At 41.2% G+C, this 26,125-nt stretch overlaps 1 protein-coding gene across 1 annotated transcript in view; it reads right to left on the bottom strand.

The window, feature by feature from the left end:
- Positions 1–25,770, bottom strand: part of fgf11a (fibroblast growth factor 11a) — a 116,374-nt gene extending 90,604 nt beyond the window's left edge. The window contains exons 1-2 of the mRNA XM_085267337.1: positions 25,231–25,770; positions 24,659–25,018 (exon numbers count right to left, since the gene is read on the bottom strand). Of these exons, the coding sequence (XP_085123463.1) occupies positions 24,659–24,851 (193 nt within the window). The 5' untranslated portion in view covers positions 24,852–25,018; positions 25,231–25,770. The remainder of the gene's footprint in view (positions 1–24,658; positions 25,019–25,230) is intronic.
- Between the last annotated feature and the right edge of the window lie 355 nt (positions 25,771–26,125).

Genomic DNA, 26,125 nt, shown 5'->3' with positions numbered 1-26,125 from the left:
CTCAAAACATGCAGTTATCCTAATTGGGCGTTCATAAGTCAGCAAAGAGGCACAGAAAAGAAGATCAGACACCAGCGAGGGAGGATAAGAAGGACGGACGCAACAACATTGTCATCCCCTATGTAGCCGGTGTATCAGAAAAACTCAGGAGAGTTTTCTCCAAGCACGACATCCCAGTGTACTTCAGACCCAGCAACACGCTCAGACAAAAACTGGTTCACCCGAAAGACATAACTCCAAAACACCGACTTAACAATGTGGTGTATGCTGTACAGTGCAGCGAGGAATGCCCAGACCTCTACATTGGAGAGACCAAACAGCCACTTCCACAGCCACTGCTGATTTTCTAACACTGGAATATTTCTAACATTTTGAGTTATTTTCCAGTGTTAGAAAATCACCACTGCTCAGTGTTAGCCATTGTTAATCTTCAAAACTGACTAGGTTACTTTTAAACATATAACACTGTCAAAAGTGTTAATTTAACACTCAACAGTGTTGTATTTAACACTCAGAGGTGTGGACCCATATAGACACTCTCTAGTGTTAATTTAACACTGGAGATTTGGCTGTGTAGGGTGGGGCTAGGTTTCACAATGAGCTCACCCGAAACCCTGGCTGACTGTGACCCACACCCATTTTCACACCTTGGCTCATGTGATTAGGTCGAGGATCATCAGGGGGTCCTTTGTCCCTCTTTGGGGGGAAACTCCCACTGGGTTTAAATCTGGGACTCTCCACCATTTGACCCTAAGAACTGAAGAAGCTTCTCGGATGAGAGGTGAAACGTCTTCAAGCAACTTAAAGAAGTCCAGACGCTTTTCTTTGCAAGCTCCTTTGACTACGATGACCTGGATGACTGAGAACCTACACAGACATAAAGGTAACTGAGGATGGATCACAGAAAAATAAGATTTGCTTGCTTATTTATTTATTTTATTTCATAGCATATAACCCCTTTGAAAATATGCTGTAGTAGACAACAAACTCCAGAAAATCATGAATCAATGTGTGGAAATTATCTATGCAAAGGCTGAGGCTGAAGTTACAGAGGTTTTAGTGAAGACATAGCCAGTCATTTTGCAGTTTGGCACATTTGGCTCAGTCTGTGAGAGCTGAAATGTTGTAGTTATTGAACAGCAGAAATTATTTTACTTTATTTACCTGCTTGAAACATGCTTGTCTTTGAATATTTTGTAAAGAATTGCCCACACATGTTCGTAATGTGGCTTGCATGAATGTAATTTGCACAGTGAAAATAATTTCCGGGACTTTAAATTCTGAGGGGCAGTAACTTTGGCTTCTATTAGCATGATTGAGCCAATCGTGATCTTGATTAAATGAGCCAATAGAATTACAGTAAGATCCCTGCGTTTATATCAATCCCATAAATCACCGATTGCAAGGCGAGAATTCCATGTGACGCAAAATTCGAGACACTCGCTGTCATCCAATTAAATCGCTGTAACTGGGCAGAAAACTGGTGTTGTGTTTTGATGAGAAACAGCTCTGAGGCATTGTGGGAAATGGAGTTATTCAGGGAATGAGACATAACCGCAAATTTTTAAGTTTTGGAATGAAAGCTCAATTCATGCTACTGTTTTTCAAACGTGAAGCGTGACTTTGGTCTTTGTGGCTGCTCCAGTTAATTTGCGTTATGTGCTGTCGAGTGAATGGGTGTTTGGAGCTTTGTGTTTGCATCATTTCGCAAAATGTGCCTACCTGCGCTCTTAATAGTTTGCTGTTTAGCTGCGTTTGTTGGTCGTAGAAATGGTTTGTATGAGCTTTTAGCTGAGATCTTGTCATTTCTGGGGCTAACGCACAGGCGTCAGAGCCTGGAAAACCAAATGTTCCCACTCCTGCCCTCAGTCACAGCAGTGTTGGGGTTCAAGAGAAATCAAATTGTTTTAACTAGCTTACTAAACCTGTAGAGGTGCCATGTTTTGGATCATTCTGTCTTAACTTAAAGCTTTCAGTTATTAGCCCATTAACACAGGAATGAGTAATGGTCCGTATGAAGCTGAATTTCTTGGATTAAGACTTTCTTTTTCTACTTCTACCTCTGATGGCAGAGCAGCCAGCACAGTGTGTAGGTTAAGCAGCAGTATATGAAAAAGGACCTGTGTGTGTGTGTGTGTGTGCTCAAAGGTTCAAGTAGATTTGGCGTGAACAAACACTCCCTCTTTGTCAGGGTGGTTTTTTTTATTTTATCTCCAGGTCCAAACAGAAATGTCTTCATTTCGCAGCTCTTCAAAGTTAAAGCCCTCCAAAAAGTCTCTAGTTCAACGAGAGCTGACAAAAAGTCAATACCCTCCATCAGCCTCCACCTTTGTAAGAATAATCGCACCTACTGCACCCAGACATGACAAGCAGCTACTAAAATAGACCTTTCTGTCCAATTCATGCTCAACGAAGCAATACTCAGAAAAGCACAGCACAAGAAAAATCCCTCCATCTGAATTCTGATCACATTAAAAACACAACTATCATCGTTTCTCTTTCGGCTGGACCTCTGACCTGTGGGATCCCACTTACATCTCTCTTTATCTCTCCTTCCTCCTCCTCCTCCTCATCCACTCTCTCCATATCCTCAGCTAGAGGTCAAACTTCAGTCTGTCCTCGTCTGCTCTAATCACACCATCTCCCATCTCAATTTTAGTCTAAGAGAGAGCAAGAGGAAGCAGCGGATGCTTCACTTCATAGCCCACATTCCTGTTTTTTTAAAAAACAGCATTTGCACAGTTTTATAGTAAAATCAGCGGCTTCCTCATTTCACACTTAGAAAAACAGCAGGAACTCTGAGGAAGCTGTACTGATAGTGTAATTCGCATGGATCACACTTATTTTATGGTAGCATATATGGACAGAGACACAGCCTTCTGTGAGACAGCCCTGTGTGCAGTCGGGCCCTGGTGTTTCCCTTCCTTCATTCAGCCCAACATTGTGTTCATGTTTGCTGATTTCAGCTGTTCATGTTATTTACACATATTCTGAATTTAAATTGTTTTCTCTGTGTTGCCAGTGCATGCAATAAACCGGCAGACAGCTTTGTCCATCTGCTACATGCAATCTTTGTGGTCATTACCCTGTTGCAGTTTCTAATGAATACAGATGGGTAGTTTCCCCTGTTTAAAATTCTGGCTCCATAGTAAACTGGTCAATCATTTCTCCAACTGGAGAAAGGAGCTGTGCTAACAAATCACATACAAGCAAGCATGTGACCCTGGAGAATACATTTTTCCAAGCTATTAGGAAACTGTACCGCTGGGGATTAACCCACATTCTATGTTTATGGTTATTTATTTTTATTTAAGAAATTGTCTTGTGTCCAATCACTTCTTCTCACTTGTCTATGTCCTCATGCAAATTTGTGTCAAATAGGAGAATCATCCAGCATCACCGCCTTGGATCTCTTGCACCCAAGATGACGAGAACCCCCATTTGTCAGGAAATGGCTCGAGGTAAATGACAGAGAAGGAGCCAACACAAGAGAACTACTCTAAGAAAATATAATTTATTAAACATGAACTAACATAAAGATCAAAGAAGGTTGACGTAAGGTGAAAGGAAGGAGCGACCAGAGAACATCTGAGAAACGTTCTGTAGTTTTGTACGCCCCTGTGAGCTTCCTTACATCTGTCAGCCAATCATCTGCCAGATTAGGCAAAGATCTCCTCCATGACAGTGGGAGGGGCATCTAACTCTGGCACTAGAATTGCCGTGGTAACTTATGCTGAACATATAACAAGCTGTGGACCAGGTTGTGTTCAGAGTCATGGAAAAAATCTTTTATAAAAAGCACCAAAGTGACACTAAAAGATCACAGAACACATTATACATGAAACCTGTGGGGCTGATACACCCAGATGGCCCCATGCAGTCGCATTAAAGAAGCACAAACTGTAAGCACAAAGGAATTTACATGAATTCTGTTTCAGGAATTTAGATAATGCAAGAATAAGTTTTATCTCTGGTTTCTTCCTGATAGGTTTGTTTTGTGTAAAAGAAGAGTCAAGTGTCAGTCCTAGTGTCAGACATGTTTAAGGCTCTGTGCACTGAGCCTGAAGCAGAAATCGTAGCTTAACGGAAAAGGGTTTTTTTCTGCCATGATAGCCATTATCTTTGTTTGAGATCTTAGGTTTTGTTGAACCAGGTATCACAAAGAAAACCTGTCGGACACACGATACACCGCTCAGCTACGCTCTCTGCATTTTGTTAGAAGAAGTACAAAACTTAGCCAAACACAGCAAAGTAACAACAGCACCTACCGGCATCTGAAAGGTGTAGTGGCAGAGAGCTATACAAATACAATTTTAAAAAGTCAAATAAAGTTCATTTTCACTTGGATTATAGTTGTACAAGAACTTATGTGTAGTAAGCTGGAGCACTTTTTTGAGAATTGATCGTTTGAGAGGTCTTCCAACCCTAATCACAAGGTCTTTTTTCAGTTTTGTTTTTTCAATTAGAATCAACCAAGAAACGTCCTTGCACTCAAGAGAAAGCATATAAGACGCTGGCATAGCCTTATGTGAATGGGTAGAGTTGGTACACAACACTGGAATTTCCTCAGCTCTGCATTAGGCACTAGGCATTAGCTTGTTAGTCTGTCATAAACATACAAGCCTACATATGTGAAATACCTCAGCCTGTATGAATGTGCAATGAACCTACAACTGATTGCAGATCTGCAATAAGGTGTGTTGAAATGATGAGGTTACATTTAAGAGAAGACGGACATAAATTTGTGATGAAAAAGGGGTTAAATAAGTTATAAGTTATGTAAGTATTCAATGCTTCACCACCTATGCCTGCATGAAAACATGGGTTAACTTATTAGTTATTAAAGACGTGATTGATGTTCTAGAGATTTGAGTCATTATGGAAGAAAACATCATGAGTCTAAATCTGCATTGTGACCTTACTGAATGTCAGCACCCGACACTCCCATCATTTACCACTTCAGCATGTCTAATGAAACTCAAATGGTTTAAAAATAATGATGATAAATATCTTTGAATGGCTGTCTTCATGGCGCAAAGGCCTTGGGTGGCTTACACCATATGGCGTCCACATATGTGGACATCACATTTTGGGTTTTTAGACCAAAATTCTCAATTTTGCTCTACAAGCACCTGATATCCACTTATGAGGACATTATACTGCTACTGTTCTATCAAAATTTTAAACGAATATCCTCATATGTAGCTCTCGTTTTTCTTGGAAACAAAAATTAGGTAAAAAAAAAAACAAATCTGTAATTCTTTGTTTTTACATTCAATATGCCCAAATATCAAAGAGAAATTAAAAATGCATGCCATGGAAGAGTTCGGGTCTTAGGAGGTTAAGGATTAAAAACAGCTAGGTACCCTGGCTGCCTTTCATAAACACATAACCACACATAACAGTAGCAGCTCATTGAGCTGGGTATAATTTTCATTTCTATATCTGTATACAAATTTAGAACAGGTAAATATTTTAACCATATCAATGACGGAATCAGACTAAAGCAGACTGCGTTAGCTTTTTTGCGTAAAGATTCTTTAAGTAACTCCTAAATAAGTCAAACCTGACTTGAACTGTGACTGCACAAACACTTCTGGTCCTATAGAAGTCTAATGGGGAAAAAGGGTCCTGACCTCAGTAAATACTTTGCTGATGAGTTTTGGGCCCATTCACTTGCTTTTGGTCATACAGAATAAAACATCAAGTCAATCCATCCATTTTCTTCTGCTTCTTCAACTAAGTTTTATTTAAATACCACCAGATCACAACAATAGTCACCTGTTCAAGCTTTATATTGCAAGGTAAAGACCCTACAATAACACAGAGAAAACCCCAACAATCAAACAACCCCCTAACAGCAAGCACTTGGTGACAGTGGGGAAAGGCAAACTCCCTTTTAACAGGAAGTAACCTACAGCAGAACCAGCTTCAGGAAGGGGCAGGCATCTGTAGTGACTGGTTGGGGGGGAAGGGAAGGAGAGACCTTCTCTATTTTACTGTGTAGTTCACAGTTTTTTTTACTGTTTTTCTAGAATATCATTAAATTTACATAAATAAACTGTGATTTTACATGTCAAATGTAAAATAACATAAAATCACTGTAAATGTAATAAAACATATTTTCTTATTTTTTAAATATATTTTTATACATATGCATAGTTACATTGTTAACTGTGAACTGTTAAATTCAAATGTAATACTATGGAAAAATATATAAAATGATCAAAAATTAATGAGAACAATTAATAATTAAAGGAGTATTTGAATGATAATTTTGCTGAAAATTTTATGTCATCTTGGTCTGTTTCAATAATTCAGAGGTAATAAGTGAAAATATAATTAATATGAATAAAAACGTAAAAAAAAAAAAAAACATTAAACATTGCACGGCCACGCTGTGCTAATTATATATTTTAAAAAATAAATGTAGAGGTAGGAACTGCAACATTCCTGAACAGAAATAGGCCTCTGCACCTGGGGCGAGGGCACGGTCATGAAAACAATGTGACATGCCATTGGATGTTGGGACACATAACGAAATGACGCTAAACATTGGCCAATGAATTTGAACTAACAACCACAAGGTTGCGGGTATGGCTTTTGGAAAGCGCGGTGGAAGAGAGAGGTTGGTGAAAGATCATCCACTCAGTGCTGCAAGGCAAGTATGTCAAACTCAGATTAGTAGAATTAAGTTAGTATTGCTTGACCACTATGGGTCGTAGTTTACTGAGACGGTAAAAGGCATGGAATCCCTAGCTATGAAAGCAAAGCACATCGTCTGTCAGTATCCGGTCTTTAAGTGATGACGTGACAAATCCTGCTTCCGGGCCCAAAGTAGTCTCGTTTAATATGGCTTTACTGTTTTTAACATGTTTAATGTTTTGTATTTTCTTCTATTTATTCTCAAAAAGCCCCTAAAAACTTTTATTACTGCTAATCATTTTAAAGCTCAGTTTTTAAAACTGTACGATGTAACCAGTGTTGGTCAAGTTACTTGAAAAAAGTAATCGGTAACTAATTACCGATTACTTCCCCAAAAAAGTAATCCCGTTAGTTTACTGATTACTTATTTTCAAAAGTAATTAATTACTTAGTTACTTAGTTACTTTTTAAAAATACGATTTACAACCTGAATAGGTGATAAAGCAATAGATCTTTCAGCCCAATTCTACTTTTTCTGCATAATTCATCATACAAAATGTAATCAAATGGAAAAGTCTCTTTTTGTCATGGTCCTGGGTCATTTTGACCCAGCGTTTTGTGTTTCTTTGAAGTCATTTTTGTGCCTCGTGTTTATTCTGATTTTGTATTAGTTTAGGGTTGAACCTGAAGTTTGGTGTGTATTCAGCCCTACCTGTGTCTGTCCTTGGTGCTCTGTTCATGTCCCCGTGTCGTGTTGTAAATCAGTCTGTGTTCCCTGCTTTACTTTGAAGGCTCGTGCCCTAGATTTCCTGTTCTATTCTGAAGGTCTGTGTCTGTTGTCATTGTGTTCAGCTTGTGTCCTCCAGTCATCATGTGTATTCAGATCAGCTGTTCTTCCCTCCTGTGTGCGATTACCCGATTACCTTGTGTGTGTGTGTGTGTGTGTGTGTGTGTGTGTGTGTCGGTCTTTGTTCGTTGTCGGCTCGTCTGTGTTTCTTGGTATCTTGTTCCTTAGTCTGCGTCTCTCTGCTCCGCTCTCAGTTTTGTAGATTTCAGGTTTGCTCTTTAGTTTCTCCCAGTTTAGGTTTGTCATTACTCATGCTTCATTGCCTGTTTTTGCCACTGCCACCGTGTAAATAAACTTCACTCGTATCATCAGTTGCTGCATTTTGGGTCCTCCTTTTCCTCCACTCCACACGGCTCACTCCGCCAGCCGTGACACTTTTTAAAAATTGTTTTATTAGTTTTAACCTTTTAACTTTATGCATCAAGCAAAAATTTAATTATATGCGCCATTCTCTGACTGGAAGAAATTTGTTTAACATTTAAACCTATTTTCTGCACATTCCAGCACATAAAATAAAATATTTTTTTGTGTTTACACTCAGTCTTTCAAATAGATGCAAGTAAAACTAGAGATGGCACGATACCACTTTTTTATGTCCGATACCGATACCGATATCATAAATTTGGATATCTGCCGATACCGATATGAATCCGATATGGTGTTTTTTAATCAACAAAACTGTTTTTTAAAATATCTTGCTGCATTTTGCAAGTCTGCAAGTTCATACTCAAGTTTAAAACAACAACTACACTAAAGCTATTCTGTTATACCTGTATACAAAAAAAATATTTCATAGTTCAGCAATACTGATCAATCTAATAAACTTAGACCTACACCATCCTCACTATTCTGGTATTTTAAAGAGTACTTAGCGTAAATATTAAGCAACCTAACTAATAGGGTTCCAACTCCCAGCAACAACAAAAATAAATAAATAAAAAATAGGGAACCACCCCTCACGCTCCACCTCATGATGCTTAATCAACGTAATCAACCTTAATTTGATGCAGTGTGAAAAAAAAATGCACAGAAATCAATTATTTTTCAAGAAATATTAAATAGATTCAACATATTTCTTCAACAAAATTGCAGACTGCACAGATGGTACCTTCCCAAAGTAAAAAGTACTATAGCTTACTAGGGTATATATATTAGACTTAATAGTTACTATATACAGTAATTGACTTCTATTCATTTTACATCAAATTAAAACTTTGGGTGTCAGATAATTATTTATTAAAAGCTAGACATTTTAAATGAGAATAAGAAAGAAAAGTATGTCTTTGTCCCCCTTTTCCCAGTTAATGCCCTATCGGCCCCCCTGGCTAAACTTTGCTAGATCCGCCCCTGCACAGTTACCAGCCGTCAGCTACGTAGAAAAAGATCCTGGTGTAGAAAGTAATATTAAATAAATTGTAACAACAGCTTATCAAGCTTAAACGTGCTGCTGTTGTTCAGCCGCTGGTTTGCTCTTTCTGGCGCAAAGTGGACCAAAAACAAACAAGAGAGACTCACGACAGAAAAGCCGATCAGCTGATCATTAGCAGTTTCACGATTGAAGTAGCAGCCGGAGAGCGAGAGGCAGTCGCTCGTTAAGCTTAACGTGGGAATGCTTTACAAACATTCAGAGATGGACTTACACACTTGCTTTACTTCTCTCGAGGATAACTTTGTCGGAGATGAAATGCCAGGTTGCTAGCGAAGCTCCAAATGCTATCCAGAGACAGCCGCTCTATCACGTGATGCATACTGCTCCGACGTTCTGAGGCGAGTTACGGCGTGTTGCAAGTTTTGTGAGGTGCTTTCGTGATATTTAATGGATCGGATTACATTTTTTATTTTTCTCCGATATCCGATCCAGTAATTTAGGTCAGTATCGGACCGATACCGATACGTAATATCGGATCGGTCCATCTCTAAGTAAAACACAGCTGAAAATAAATAACATCAAAGACTAGCGATCCTGTTGCTCTATTTTCACCTGTAAAGCAGGAGTGGGTTAGGCGGATGTTTACCCTGGTGCAGGTGTGCCGCGGTCAGTTGAAGAATCCGCGAGTTTCTCTGTGAGTTTCCCATTACGCCGTTGCGCACTCGGTGCTTGCTTGGAAGTTTAGGGGGTTTTTTTCGCTGTAAAAAGAAGTTTTCTTCCCACGCACAACGGACGCTAATGTTTTGTCACTTTTTATGGAATCAAACTCAAAATAAAGTCAGTACTTCCACGGTTTAAACACTGCATGCTCATACTGTCTCCCGCACTCGATATATGATCCATTGTTGATCTGCACACAGCTGTTGTCACGAACGTCGCACTCGCTTACGTCACTGTCATGAGACATTCTCGCAAAAAAATCACGGTTTTAGTAACGCAGTAACGCAGCGTTCCTGCAGGAAAGTAATGGTAATCTAATTACCATTTTTGCAATAGTATTTCCTTACTTTACTCGTTACCTGAAAAAAGTAATCAGATTACAAGTAACGCGTTACTGCCCATCTCTGGATGTAACTACAGCTCATGCAGCACTATATGAATGACTAACCTCATATTGTGGATGGATTCTCTCAGTTGTTCTCCTGCCTGAAGTTTGGTCTGTTTACAGCATCCTGCCATGCGATTACATTTGTCGCTGACCATTGAGAATCCTCATGTTAACTATTGAGTGGAAAAAAGTTTGCGTGTTTATATTATGCTAACATAGCTGTGTCACTAGCGGTCACGTAGCACATCATTATATACCAGCTAGCCAAACTTCAGTAACCCTACAAACGTCACTGCTGTTTAGTTTTCTGTCTTCATTTATGTCGGAAGTGATAGCAGAGCTGTACATTTTAATTTGTTTCCAAAATCCCTCAGTCAGGACATGCTATATTGTATTTATGTATGATGGAAGGTAGCGAGCTAACTTCCTGCTAATTTCTAACTCCGTTAAATGTCATAAATTCCGTTTTCATGGATGCCTGGATGTTAAACGTAATTGTTACACCTGGTAAAGCAGCCACACTGATCATTTTATCACAGATGAAAGAATTTAGACAGTTTTCAACTCTCAGTGATGCCGCAGTGATTGTTTGACTTATGGACCTGCAGCGGAGTTTGAGCCCAGACAAGGCTAATGATGTCAGACTTAAAGACCGGATAAGGTGCAGTTAGTGTACAGCTAGACCAGCCGCTGTCTTGCTGGCTAGCAGAGTTGTGTAAACACAGCAGTTGCAACGCCAATAGTTTCTACACCGCTAATACCCGTTAGGCGGCCCGCGACGACAGCTGCCACTGATGCATTTGTCTTAATGTTAAGTATGCAAATTAAGAACTAATAACCGAGCTGTTCCACTCAAGCAACACACCTGCACTCCTGTAGAGAGCTTGTGCTCGCCAAGATGTGCTGCATGATGAAGTAAGAGAAATAGTAAATAGAAGTAGCCCACTGTGCTAGCTTTGCCCTGTAAGATGTAAAGGATAAGCTAAGTATTTCCTTTTATTTTGTGAAAAGGAAGTAGGCTAAAGCAGCTGAGGCAAATTATTAGACTACATATAAACGTACATTGCATACATGTATTTGGATTTTGGCATTTCACAGTTTCAAAACGGGTTTTTCCAAACAAACATTTGATGTTATTGTAGCTGCAAGCATCTTGTATGCTAATTAGCAAAGAACCAGTTTCAGTTTGATTTCAATTACACCACTTCAGAACAAATCTCAAGGACCATGACTTATAATAATAATTATGATATAATCACTTGGCTTCGGTGCACCATTCGGTGACCACTGATTTAGATGCTTAAAACATAGTTGGTGTAAGAGTGCTAATTATTGCAGCTTATACACACAAAAATTCAACCATATAGTGTAGCATTTATTCGTGTCCAATTTACACCTTAAAAAATTTGGTTGCAGATTATTATGCCAATTCATCTTTGCTAAAAATTGAGAGATGACATTTTTGTGATATTTCTGCTTGGTTTAAGGACAATAACAGAGCAGGCTGATCAAAGATCTACAAATTGAAATTTTTCATTTGACTTATAAGATTTTAATGCTCAGTGCAGACTTAATAAATGGTGAAGAGGACCTTCTATCACTCTCGATCCGTCTCTGCCCATTTCTGATGAATGACAACCTAATTGCATGATGGATAATTTAATGGCACAGGGAAAGCCCCGGGATTAGAAGAAATTCTCCTCTCGATTCTATGCAAACTCTCATGTTAAGGCAAGCATTTCCACCATACATTAACCGCACACACACGTATGGCTGCGTGTGTCCATACGTGATGTGTGCAGTGGCTTGGGAAGGTTGCACTTTGGCTTGCCTCCAGCTTTCCAGATTGATGGCACATTAAAGTGAAGGGCACGTTATGCACCTGTGCTTGTGTACCGCTGGGGAACAACACACAGGTAGACAGGATGCCGCAATCAGCAAGATGACTCACACACACACAAACACATGCATATACATATGAATTATGTGTGTGACATATAAAAGAAATTAACAGAAAATCCTTTACATAAGAAACGTGTGTGCTGTAGGTTCCAGTTTAAGATTTACACAGTATTAAAACTACAGACCTGCCTAAAGAGGGTGATACAGTGTAGACTGCAGCTCTTTTATCACCTGTGTGTGTGTGTGTGTGTGTGTGTGTGTGTGTGTGTGTGTGTGTGTGTGTGTGTGTGTGTGTGTGTACTGCAAATGTAAACTGCAAGTCTGTCTATGCAATTTGCCACATTTCTTTCCAAAACAAGTACAGTAGTGTTTGTGTTACTGTGCACACATTGTGTGCGTATCCGTTGGAGAGTTGTCTGAAAAGCTGTACCTGTTCAATGTCTGTACACTAACACAATCAATTATGATTATATAAGGAAGACATTTGCCTCTGCTGCCTCTCTATAGACACTCGTAAGAGGCGTAATGCAGGATTATTCGTGCAGTGACTTGGAAACAGCACTGTAAATACAGTACAGGACAAGTGGTAAATATCTGTGGGGGTCCTGGGATTTGGTCCTGCGTGTGCTTGTGTCTCCCTGTGTTTGTGGCTGAATACGTTTCTCTTCACTGCAAAATACAAATATATTGGAAGCAGCCCTGTTTATCATACAGTATGCTGCCATATAGCCGCTCTTGCTCAGACATCAATAAAAGGGACACTTGATTCAGTATTACACTTCCATGAGGAATTTAGTTAAAATTGGAATGAAAGCAGCAGTAGTCCACTTGCCACACTGAGTTCTTTGGATGGATCATATGCCAGAAGCTCTGGATCTTGTAATTTAGGTTAATATCATTCATAGCAGTCTTAGAAGCCCCTGGCTGTTAAAGTCCAAACCCAGCTCATTGGGCAGGTTTTCTGTTATAAATTTACTTTGAATGACTTGTGCAAGCTGAAGTTTATGGACTGGAAACTAGATCACACTTTGGTTGGTATATAGTAGATTGCAAAAGTCTTGAACCACACTCTTTATATTTTTCTAGGAAAACAGGAGGTAGGTGCAGGGATTTGTTGAAAAACATGCTAACCTATAATAAAAAAGGTAAAAAAAAAAACTAAAAAAAACTAAAAAAAAAACCTGAACAACACAGCTTGAACTCTTCTAGACAGGTTTTCTTGTAATTTTTTTAAGTGGTGTTCAATAATAGTTCTCCAGGCTTCTTAAAGGGTATTCAAAGCTCTTCTTTTCTTTCATTCTTTGTCAAGATAATCCCACACTGCTTTATTAATGTTGATGTCCAGGCTCTCAGTGATCAATGGTATGTTTTCCTCTTCAGGTATGCTTTAACTGGCAGCGTGTTTGGGATTGTCATGCTAATAAATGAAGCTATTCAAGCCCTGTGTCAGGTCTTTGCTGGATCTTTTGTCCTATTTCTTAAAGACACGACTTTCTATGCTGTTCATGTGCCGCAGATAGTTCTTAGGCCTGCCACTTCTTCTTTTGTCCTTCACTTAACCAGTTTCTCAAATTTTGTAGGGACATTAGCCAATTAGCAAAACATGCTAAACTACTAGCAGATTAGCATGTTTTGCTAATCTGCTAAGAGCTCTTTAAGAATCATCTTGTTGGTAGTGGTATTTTTTTGTTGTTGATTCAATTAAAGGAAAATCGAACAAATTATATTTTTATGACAGGTTATTAGTAACAAAGTGCCCAAAAAAATAATTTAAAATTATTTGTTGTCAGTGCAACACAACACTGGTTCGTCCTTTTAGTTATTCCTCTGAAAATGATCATGTGCAAGGACTGGACTGATATAAGTGAAAAGAAATGTCCAAAGAAAAACTCTAAAAGACCTTCAGAAAGCCTGGAGATCTACTTCTAATGACCAGTTATAGAAGAAAACATAACAAGTCTAACCCCATGTTAGCAACATTTTAAAAGAATTATATAAAGAAGCTATAAAGAAAAGGGTTGCTCGTGTGTGCTGTGTGCTGATCTGCCACGGGCCAGAGCTAGGGTTGCCAACTCCCTGAAAAATAAATAAGGGACACCTCGTGGCCAGGGCCGGGCAACCCAGTTGTCTTCACCCTTCCCAGTGTGGTAGCTCTTTTTTTTGTGTGTGAAATTATTTTTTAACCATTTGACTTGAATTTGATTTAAGCAGATGCATATTCTTTGTGATATGACCATATGGGAAACAAATGATCATTTAGCCATTTATTTTTAGCTCAAAATGACAACATTAACACAGTAAAACAGGTCTCTTTCTTAAACAGAAGCCTGTCATGCTTAACTTTTGAGGATATAAGTAAATCTTTCTTTAAAAGAACTCTGTCCTGCTTAACTTAAAATTATATAAATTAATAGAAAACAATAGAACAAAATCATTCTTGTAACTGTGCACATTTAGTGCATTTAGTACAACTGGCTTCAGTTGAGGTATTATTTCAGCTTTTCTAAAGCTAATCAGGTTTGTAAACCCACTTGTTCCCATGATTACGCATCATAACTCATCATCATTATTCATCTATGTATTACTTTTATGTATTAGTGATCTATTTGTTGTAATCATCCATCCTTGCAGGTGTTTATTACACAAAATAAGTTATATTATCACACTTCTGGCCACATAGCGCTGATATTCACTGCACATGCCCATATTAACCTTAACCAGAGGGTTTAAACAACAAACCAGTGTTTACATACCATATCTGCTTCTGCCGTGGCCTGGTGGACAAGAAATTGGTTAAGGGTTCCCCGAGCTTTCACGCCCCTCATGTTCTTCATGTGCCCACCACTAGAAGCATGCCTATGGAAAAAGTGCGCCGGCACACAGTGCAGTGCGCTTTAAAGGTGTTATGGTGTATTTTCCCAGCCAGGTGTTTTCCTTTTCCCATTCCTCCCTGTACTTTTGCAGCCTATTTTTCTTTCTCTGAGCGAACAAACATTGCTGCTCTAATGCTGGGCTTACACTGTGCGATTTTTGGCCCATTTTGAGCCGATTTTTGAGTCGTGCGACCGATTTGGTGATCGGCCCGATTTTGGCCTTCATCGTGCATCGTGTAGTATACGTGGGGTAACGAGAAGCGATTAACACCTCGAGCAGCTCCCGATCATCAATCGCTCGTGAGCCGCTCACACTGCTCACGCGCAAACACGTAAACGTCGGTGAAAAAGACGGCGCAGCACGGCAGTGCAGCGTGTGATCTGGACACAAGTGATGGAGGCACAACTTGTAGAACTTTGGAAAGCTCATCCGAGCCTTTTCGATGTGGCATCACAAAATTATCACGACCACAACAACCGTGAAAATAGTTGGATTTACACTGCTGCTCAATCACAGCTGCCTGATCATGTTTTTCATTAGCAATTTAGCAAAGTTGATGGTGGTGTGTCTGTGTGAGTGAAAGACAGAGAGAGAGAGAGCGACAGATTTTCTGTTATAACCTTCATGTTATGGAGGCACAGTGTGAGCACTCAGGTCGCATCAGAGCATCGGGCGGTATAGTGTGAGACCCTGCATCGTGACCTACCAACTTCTAACCCCTGCGAGTCAATCGTGCAGTTTGAGCAGGAGCTGAATAACGTGACTGAAAATCGCACAGTGTCTGCCCAGCTTTAGGTGTACTGACGTCCAAAACTTGCACCGCAGTGTCGGCGTTTGTTTCCCTGTTGGCCATGCTTCTTGTTGTGGTCTTGTTGTAGAGGCAAATCTTAAACTTGAAAGCCAGGTCAGAGCTGTTGTAAGATCTAGCTTTTTTCATTTGAGGGAATTAGCCAAAATAAAGCCTATCTTATCGAAACAGCATTTTCAGACAGTAATCCATGCCTTTGTTACTTCTAGGCTGGATTATTGTAACGCACTTTATTTTGGGATTAGTGATGCGTCCATTAGGCGCCTGCAGGTTGTGCAAAATGCTGCAGCACGTCTTTTAACTGGAACAAAAAAGTTTGAGCACATTACCCCTATTTTAATTTCACTCCACTGGCTACCTGTACATTTTAGGATTGTTTTTAAAATTCTCTTATTTGCTTTTAAATCTCTTAATGGCCTGGCCCCCCCCTACCTCTCGGAGCTACTACAACCATATACACCTGCCCGTTCCCTTAGGTCCGCCAATCAGCAGCTCCTTAAGGTACCGAAAACTAAGTATAAATTTAAAGGTGATCGTGCTTTTGCTGTAGCTGCTCCAAAGTTGTGGAATGATCTGCCCTTGCATGTTAGGCAGGCCTCTTCTGTCTCTGAATTTAAAAGTCTTCTTAAAACATATTTATTTGCTGAAGCCTTTGGCATTGATTAGAGGGGTTGACTCAATTTGTTTTAACATGTTTTAATTTATTGTATCTATTTATTTTATCGTATCTCATTTTAATTTTCTTTACGTATGCTATTAACATGTACAGCACTTTGTGAAACCCTGGTTTTATGTTAAAGTGCTTTAGAAATAAAGTTGGTATGGTATGGTATGGTCATCTGTTGTCTTCCGGTATTTTCTCCGTAAGCGACCTTTCATCGACCAATGAGATGAGCGGTAATCTGAATTGTCATACTCGAATTGTCATAAGTGTGCTGTCAGCTCATTGGTCACAAAGCAGGAGAGGGGCTGGGAATTATGCTTTCCAACAAAGCGTTAATTCCATTAACATTTATAGACTACTTTTGATTCTCACTGTATTACGGGACAAAGTGCGTCCCTTATTAGCTCAATACGGGACGTGTGCTTTTGTTTCTAAATACGGGACGATTCCGTATTTTAAGGGACGGTTGGCAACCCTAGCCAGAGCACCTGTCAGTAAATCCTACACCACCACCCTGTGATCAGAGTAAATTAACACGTAATCAGATACAGACGCAAGCAGAAAAGCATGCACACAGAGACTTTTCCCATAAGGCCAGCTTATCTTTGCACATCACTCGACAGCACTTTTGATGTGGTGCGTATGTGTTAGAATGAGAGGTTTATACACACAAACACACACAGAGAGAGTAAGAAAGGGAGATAAAAATGGCATCTGATTTCATGAGTTTTCTTTTGGAGAACCTCACTTCGGTCAGGGACACTGTGTGGTGGAGCTGAAAGAGAGATCAGACTCCGAACGCGTGACCACGACATGTACGTGCGTGTGTGTTGTGTGCTTATGTGGATCTCCCTGCACTGCTGTGTGTCATCATGTTAGACAGAAGGGTCTCGTGCCGCTTGATTGTTGCTGCAGTCGTACGTCTGTCTGTGTTCCCTGTACCCCTAAACTGTCATCGCCATGTGATGCACGTTTCGCCCGGCTCCGCACAGAGACCATGCGGCAAATTGATTGCATATCAAATGCAAATGATGGCTTCGCTGCCCTCAGCATGTTAATATAATGGGTTAAACTACAAGCATTGATTAAAGGGACAGTCTTCCTGTAGGGGTTTGTGACATTGGGAAAGGCGATGTTGGGTTGGTGGTGATGGTGGTAGCGTTGGCTTGACGTTATTTGTTATTTGTTACTCGGGCTCTCAAGATGGTAAATCACAGTGTCTGATGCCAAAGCAGGATGTTGAGTATTAGGATTGATGAACTCAAACGTCTTCCCATGCACACACAAACACTGAGTTTCAGTTGTGTGTGATACGATCTCAACTGGAGGTCATTTGAAGAGCAACGTCTTCAGATCTGAAACTCATCGTGGCACTCGTTGCCCTGCTCTAATTACACTTTGACGCACTCAGTGCCTCGCTGTGCCGTGTCGTGCCAACAAAATGCCATATAAGCAGCTCGCTTTATTCCTACTAGGGTAGGAACTACTAGACTTCATAAACCAAACGTGTCCCAATCAGCGCTCACCCACAGTTCAGACAGATGCCAGATAAAATACAACACACACACACACAGATACGGGCACTTCCACCAGAAATATTCGATTTTGTTTGATAATGATGATTGATGCTGATCCAAAAAAACTCTGCAGCAAAAACAAACGCCGGTTGTCTCCATAAATCAATTGTTTGGGAGGGGCGGGACTGAAAGCCCACATTGATCATCACACAGGGCAAATGTTAGCATCTCTGAATCATTTATTCTGGGCCCCATTTCATACACAACATCTGCCGCACTGGCAAAGACGGAGAGCAGAACCGGTTATAAAACAATGGATGTAATCAGCTACTAATGCACTGCATGAAGCATGTGGTAGTAGTAGTTTGGCTGACAGCAGATTGAAGGCTGGTTATCTCTAACTAACTGTCAGTAACAGAGAAACTGAAAATAAAAATGTGGTACACAAAAAGTGCTTTACGATGGCTCCTGTGAACTCGCATCAGAGATTTTTCTGGTAACAATGTCTCCATTAAATCCATCCATCCATTTTTCTTTAACATGCAATTAATTCAAGTGATATCAGAGTGTGTTTTTGGGACCCTTGAAAGAGCTACAAATATTTGAAGTGTTGTCTTTTAAACTCCTGTCTATAGTTGCATTTTAATAAACATGGGCCATTTTCTAATGTTGGGTAAGGACTGTGGTTTTAACCCTTTCACGCATAGTTGTCACTACAGTGGACAGCTATTCAAAGGCTGTTTTCTCCTATTTGTGTCAGTGTTGATGGTGCACTTGCACATAAACCATTACATTGGGCAATGATCTGTCACTCCATATCCTGCCACCCACTGGTCGTTTAATGTTACTATAGATGTATGACGTGTTTCATTGTAATTATTGTTATTTAACCCTTTCATGCATGAAATTCTGATTGTTGTTGTCATAATTGATGCATTAAAGGGTTAATTAAATAGACATGTTGTCTTTCCAGTCACTTTATCTGTAATGCCCAATAACATTGCAGTTAAAATCCAGTTTACAACCTTGTAAAAACAACATTTTTGGTCTTTGTGGATAATAAGTTTGTTTTCTGATAGTGATAAATGCAACCTTGCGGTGGCGCACCAATGTGTGATGTCACAGTGGCAAGGTCTATCACATCCATACAGTCTATGGTGGGTTGAACTTTTCCTAGAATGTATCATCTGCTGAAAATTAGTACACCGGTATAATTTTAGAAGATAAAGCTGGTATAGGGCATGCATCACACCCACTGGTGATCAGTTAACAACTCAACCACATGTTACATCACATGGATTCACAATAACAAGAGTCTCTCTAGTGTCCAGTGAATAAACAAAGAAAGGACCAAAGAAAAGATGATTAGACACAGGAAGACACTGAGAGACGGACAGTTATAAGAAAGCAAGATGTCCTTGAAAAGATAAGTGTATGTGTGTGTGGAGGAAGATCGGGGTGATCAAAGCTATGGGCGAAAAGAGAAAAAAAGAGAGGTGAGATAGAGAGAGAAGGAGAAAGCTGATGGATTGACCAGCAGGAGGAGAGAGGGAGAACGCTGATAAAGAGAGAGACAAACAGAGAGGCAGAGAAAGAAATATAGTCCTCCCTCGTGTGGCCTGTCCAGAGTGTCCGGTCTACGAGGCAGTAAATCGCCCCGGTTCAATGTGTGCTCTCCAAACGCTGCCGCACGTTATTGATAAATCAGTGTGTGTTAATGAGAGGAGCTGATGTGCCCTGATGTATCACGACACAACAATGAGCCTCGGACACACTCACACGCACACACACAGAGTCAGGCTGAAGTGTGCATGCCCACTATTGTCACACTGTCATTCCTCTTTTGTCTCTGATACAAATGCACGCAGATTTTCTCTCTGTGCTGCACACACACACACACACCAATTTGCCGTTGCTGGATGAACACTTGGCCCCCGTGCTGCAGAAACAACTCCGAGTGTTATTCTATCCTGTTAACAGAAGAGAGGAAGGTTTCCACAGCAGCTCCAGCCGGCAGTCAGAGGACAAGACAAGCTATACTGGTTTCGCTTTGATATCCAATAGGCGGCTTAACATCCTCATTAGATCATATCAACCCTGCTTACACACACAAGCACAAAGCCGGGGTGAAATTATCTCTCTCCTACACACTCTACCTAAATTATCATAAAATCTCATCATTTGTTTGTGTTTGTCCCTGTATGAGTGTGTGGGTTTGTATGTTTGTACTTGAAATTGTGTCTCTGCTCAGGGTGGTTTGTGTGTGTGTAAGTGTGTGTGTTTGTGTGGGGCAAGATGACCTTGTTATAAGCTGAGTGGGCTGTAGTGCTGGGGCATCATTAGTATGGTTTAGGTGAGGGTTAGAGGGTGTGTGTGTGTGTGTGTGTGTGTGTGTGTGTGTGTGTGTGTGTGTGTGTGTGTGTGTGTGTGGAGGTGCAGGAGTGAGATAGCGGGAGACAGGGTGACAGTAGAAGAGGGAAGGTAAGGGGGAGATGTATGTGGGTCGGGCCAGGACACACAAACACACGTCACTCCGGCCGTCACTACAGCACAGGTACAAAGCGAATGTTTGAGGACACATACGTGCGCACGCACACACAGTTGTTTCAGAGTACACCTCCTCCTCTCCTGCAATAGCCTCAAATGGTCTTCAACAAAGGGAACCTGAAGTATCCAGTCACAATGTAGTGACGTACTAGCAGAGAGCGGTTGACACACGATAGCGTAAACACGCACGCTTACAGGCATACGGAAAGACTGAGGTGCACGTTTGAGGTGTCTGTGGAGAGTCCCTGACACACTGGTCTGTAAATACGGTGGGCAGATTGTTAAACTGGCACACAGCAGCTCATCTGTGCTGACTCATGCCACACAACTCTCTAGATTTGAAGTTTTCCATCGGTTAATGTATTCAAAATGGCACTACAAGATTACATAATTAAATGAGCTCTGGTAGGCTGAATAAATCATTTCACTAATGCTTTCTGCTTACTTATAGGATATGGCATTTTGTGTGCTTCGTCAAAGGATTGAATCCCCACCTAAATTTGCACCAAGCTGTGTAATCTCCTTTGGGGTTCCCTGGAAAAGACCTGCAGCACATCATAAGTGGTATCAAAACTACCAACCTTTCCACATTTTTCTCCAATAGGTTGTATCAGAACATTCAACAATAACTCAAGCTGTGTAACATTCGCTATAGAGTAGGAAGCAAAGATAGATTAACTTCCAGGTTCTTAAAGGTAAAGTCAATGTAGAAGCACTTTAACCCTGCAATCTCTTCAATAACCAGCAGACTAGTAATATTGGCTTTATTTTTAAACACACAACAAGACCCATCAAACATTTTAGACTTCCTGCGACTAAAAAGGTCCAGTTACTTCAGATGGAAACAAGTAAGGATGACAGAGACCGATTTTTAATGAACAATGGAAAAAACAAGGAGAAAAAGCAGCACAGATCACATTGCAAGTGGTCTGATGTTACAACGTTGGCTCGGAGTTAAAGATTCACTGCTGCTTTCTGGTGAGTTGTGGACTAACGTGTAACTTGAGTGAGTTAATGGTGCTCTGGGGTTGATCAGTGTTTCTCTACCTGCCTTGGGGATACTTGCACATGTGCACCTTATTCATAAGTTCATGTGTTTAGCTTCTTCTTTTTTTTACTGTGAAAGCTCTCGTGTTGTAATATGTCTGTAGTTAAATCTGGGCTGAATTTTAATTTAACAGTCTCAGAGTTAAAAGAAACCAATAAAAGGTAACCAGAGCCAAAGGAGCTCATGTCAGATAACAGCGACCAATGAAAATACATGACTATTCAACAGACTGTAAGCCACAGCATGCAGAATAAGCCAAAAGAAGTCAAATGAAGCCCATGGAAACAATGGAAGGCATTTGGAAGCAAAGTGAAGGTAAGCTGTAAGCAAGCTGGTCTGAAGTGATGCCAGGAGGAGGAAGAAGAGGAGGAGGTAGAGGCCACAGCTCGAGAATATTCCAGTTGTTTATTCCTGGCCAGGGGTCAACTGTAGCCTCGGGTAAATCTCTGAGAGGGAGGGAGAAACTCACACACGATGAGGATTCAAACTCGCACTCACCAGCTAGCATACACACAGACACACGGGGGGTCCATGACACATGCACACATGATGAAGATATCTTGTCACACGCGGTGCTCATCACAGGCTTCTGTAGATCATAACTTGAAATGGAGAAGCTGGTAATGTGTCTCAAACCACAACCTCCATACGTGCCCGTGATTACGATAATAAATCCACAGGAGTGTGAGAAGCAGTGAAGCCAGCAGGATGTAAATGGCTTTAAACAATGGGAATGGTAGCGCACGTGGCCTTTTCCCAAGGAGCTGGCACTGCCACGGCCTGTCCAACATATTTTACAACCATAATTATAATATAGAGAGCAGCTGCCTCTATGGCAGATGCTGCTTCACACGCCAGAGGTTTCCCTACGTAATTATCACAAAGAACTCGGCATACCGCTAATAAATATCACACAGGTGCACAGGAACATGCATACTTTGCACAGAGTAGCAATAAAGGACAGTGGAGGGCAAGTAAACAGGAAAAGGCAACGTCCAAACTGGTCAGTCGACTATCACATCCGGTCACACACACAACTGTTCAGATTGTCTAAAGTTTTATTAATAATGTGAAACATAGTAATGACAGCAGAATGTTGATATTCCTCAATGTAGTTCCCAATCATCTGAGTTCAATTAGATGCTTAAAAAATATAAGAAAGACAAATAATTAAATATACAATTAAGTTTTATGATCCCCAAATCCCTAATCTATGGAAGCCCATTTCTGCCACTAAAAAAAAAAGTATTTATAACTCAAAATTTCAAGTTATTTTCTTGAAATTTTGACTTACTTTTCTCAAAATTTCGAGTTAATAACTCAAAATTTTGAGTTAGCACTGCCAATCAGTAATTACGTGAATGATGTCATTTCCTTATTACCCGGAAGCTGAAGCCCTCAGCTGCAAATACTACAGCTAAGCTATCAGTATTAGAGCCAGTCATGAAAGCACAAATTGCTGATTATCTTCAGCGTGGCTTCACAAGTGATGAAATCCTTGTGTTATTAGCTGAATTAAATGGCGTTACTATCAGCAAACGTACTCTCGAAAGCACCAATTTGTTGTGATCCGGTTTTGAGGGGGCATTCCATGTAGATTACTGACTGGAAGAGCAAACTCAAACTCAAAATTTCGAGAAAGATAACTCGAAATTCGAGTTATCGATACGTTTTTAATTCCATACTAATCTGATGGTAGGGTTAAATCTGAAAAAAAAAAATCAAGGCACAAATATAATAAAATGACATACCTGAAAAATGATGTGCTTCATCTATTTTGGTTTTTTCCCCTGTCTCTAAAGCATATATGGCTAGCTCTAACCTCAGAGTTACACCTATTCCTAATCCTTTGTTAATTCAGTGAGGCTCAAGGCTCAAGTAAGTCAGTCGACCAGTTGACCAGTGTTGCCACCTTAGCGACTTTTTTTCTAAAAAGTGACTAGCAACAAATCTGGCGACTTTTTCTGGTGTTATTGGAGACTTATTTATGACGACTTTTTGATGTGAAAGCGCGTATCACTCTTACAGTCAACAAGCGGCGGGTACTGCCGTGGGCACCTTGCCTGTGCCAAAGCGCTATCAGGGCAGGAGATGTTCACACCAATGCATCCAAACTGCAAATGAATCGCGCACTGACTGTAACACAGTCAGTTCTTCTTTTGCTGTTATGTGGATCACAAGGTTTAAAACTACTTATAAACACACACAAAGTAACTCTACCAGAGTGCCTATTTCGGGTCACTTCTGCCGGTCCAAGCCCGGATAGAGGAGCAGGGTTGGAATTGTGACATTAAAAAAACAATAACTGCTAAAAGAAATTTTATTTGTAGTTCTAAATAAATTCTAAGTGCATTTAGGACATTTTTTACTCACTTTATGTCTCTTCCACGATGTCATTTCTGTCTCCAACAACGTAGGTTACAATTAGATTAGCATGACCAATTATGCAAATTAGGTGATGACGTCATTTAGTGACTTCTAGCGACTTTTAGGACAGCCAATAGCGATTTTCCTTACTGAGGAGTTGGCAACACTGCCAGTGACCAAGTCCACTCCACTTGTACGTGTGCCTGTGTTTCACGACCCAGTCCTGCCTCTCTTTATCTAAATTTAGAAAAGTATTTTCTAACAGACCCCAAAGGTTTATATCAGGGGCACAAACCCTCTTGTGCAACTTGTGCAGCAAGGTCACCCTAATCAAACAAATCAACTGTTTAGTTCAGTGTGAAAAAAAAAACTTGCAAACAAGACATGTTAGTCCAAAGTGTGTTTAACCTGTTTTGAAGGAAGCACAGGGAGAGTAATGGCTGTCAGAATTACAAATGAGAGACCTCTTGACATTTTTACTTCCCAGTAAATCACTGCATGCATGGGCCACATTTACCGTAGGCTTGCAGATTACCAGAGTGTGTGTGCGTGTCTGTGTTAGTGTATGAGTGTGAATGTGTCCACATGCACCCTGACAAAGTCATCACTAAAGTCACAGCACAGGTTGGCTGATGCCTGTGGTGAGTGTTACAGAGCTGAGTGTATTAGCTGGAATTTACTCTGTCCATTTCCTGTACGAGCCCTGTTACAAAAAACACAGGACATGTTGGGTACAGCTACCAGGAAGATGGGCTGGAATGTTTCCCAGATTCAGATTAAGTCCTGAACTCTGAAATTACAGGCTTTACAGCTGAGGATTAATCTGTCGTCTGGCAAGTCAACTAAAATTCAGTTATCCAGCAAACAGAGCAAAGAAAAAGAGGGGATTGGGTGGGGGTTACAGAGGGGAAGTGCCAAACTGGAAAAGGGGATTTGAATGAGGAAGGCCTTTACAAACTCACCTGGTCTTTTCTCCATTTTTCTCCCTCGACTGCCACATAATCGAACTTTTGATATTAATATGAGGATTTGCTTCTGGCAAAGTGACTTGTTGCTCTTCGGGCAGGGCTTTCGCTTGCTGGCGATCTGCCGGTTTGCCTGGGGGTCCTTGACCTCCCTGCGCTGGCGGATGAGGGAACTGGCAAGAGCGGCCATCTTCCCAGTGCTGACCCAGCTGCCCCCTCACCAGCCTCTGGCGGCTCGGTGGCACCCAGGTGTCGGGGGGTACCGTGGGCCACCCCCCTGCCCACTCACCCAGGGCGACGGAGCACCACTGAGGGAGGGGTGCAGAGCGGAGGAGGGGGCTTCCTAGGACGAATCAACTGGGAGGGAACAGAAAAAGAAGGAGAGGAAGGGAGGAAGAGTTGGAGGTGGAGGAAAGAGAAGGGTGGATCCTTTAAAAGCCCTCCCAAGTCTGACAACCACTGCTCACGGAGGTTTGGATGAGTGGTCGTTTGCCTTTATATGTCCTTCTGGGATTTGTGCGTTGTGGTTGGGAGACCGATTCAAGTAAAGCTTTCACATGTCACTCTACCTCTGCCAGGACGAGTCATGTTGTTATCCACCCAAATTCCAGTGCAGTGTAGCCGCTATCCCTCTGACACCTCTGTCCCAGTCTAAGAGTACTCCAAGCACAAATGAAGTTTGTCTCAAAACGGGACTCGTCGCATTATAAAACCAGAACCATTAAAAAAACGATGAAATTTAGTCCTCTTCACCTGCTCAGTCCCAAAAATAAGAAGCCTGATGCTGTTCACTGGGACAAAAAAGGGGTCCACACATTAACTCTCCAAAATGACAGGAGTATCACTGTTGGGACAGCCTGTGACTCCCGTCCTTTCTTTGCCTTCACCTGTAAAAATTCTCCACCTCGAACACAGTCAGAGCAAGAGAAGTAGAGGAAGAAGTAGTGACTGTCCGACCTGAGGTATCAGCTCTGCAAGCTGATGAAGGGATGCGGCTTCTGCTGAACGGAGCGCGGCTTGTTTCCTCAGCATCTTTCAGGCTCCCCTGGAATCCCCGTCGCGTTCACCCGCGCCCTGAGAGAAGACAGGGAAAAAGACGGAGACTTGACAAATCCAGCATTTCCCAGAGATAGAGGTGACATTCATGAACGAGAGAGCGCGGGGACAGAGAGACAGACAGCGACACAGAGGGGGGGAGAGAGAGAGAGAGAGGGAGGGAAAGAAAGAGAGGGAGGGAGTGCAGTGAGTCTATCTATCCCTCCTGTCGGATCAGGCTCACCAACTCTAACAGCAGCGCACTACACCACAGCAGAGCGGAGCGCTGTGTCCTTCAGAAACTCATGCCACTTCACAGCGGGGGGGAAGAGAGATGAATGAATAGAGGGAGACAGAGAGAGACGGTGGGAGGGAGAGGTGATGAGGAGAAGGGAGTGACAGAGGAAGGGGGGGTGTGCAAGCAGGTAG

The sequence above is a fragment of the Mchenga conophoros genome, linkage group LG3 (assembly GCF_057382185.1).
Source record: "Mchenga conophoros isolate Kocher_MC1m ecotype Shallow Benthic linkage group LG3, M_conophoros_male_GT1.1, whole genome shotgun sequence".
NCBI classification, from domain to species: Eukaryota; Metazoa; Chordata; class Actinopteri; order Cichliformes; family Cichlidae; genus Mchenga; species Mchenga conophoros.
This window is presented reverse-complemented; position numbering and strand designations above follow the sequence as displayed.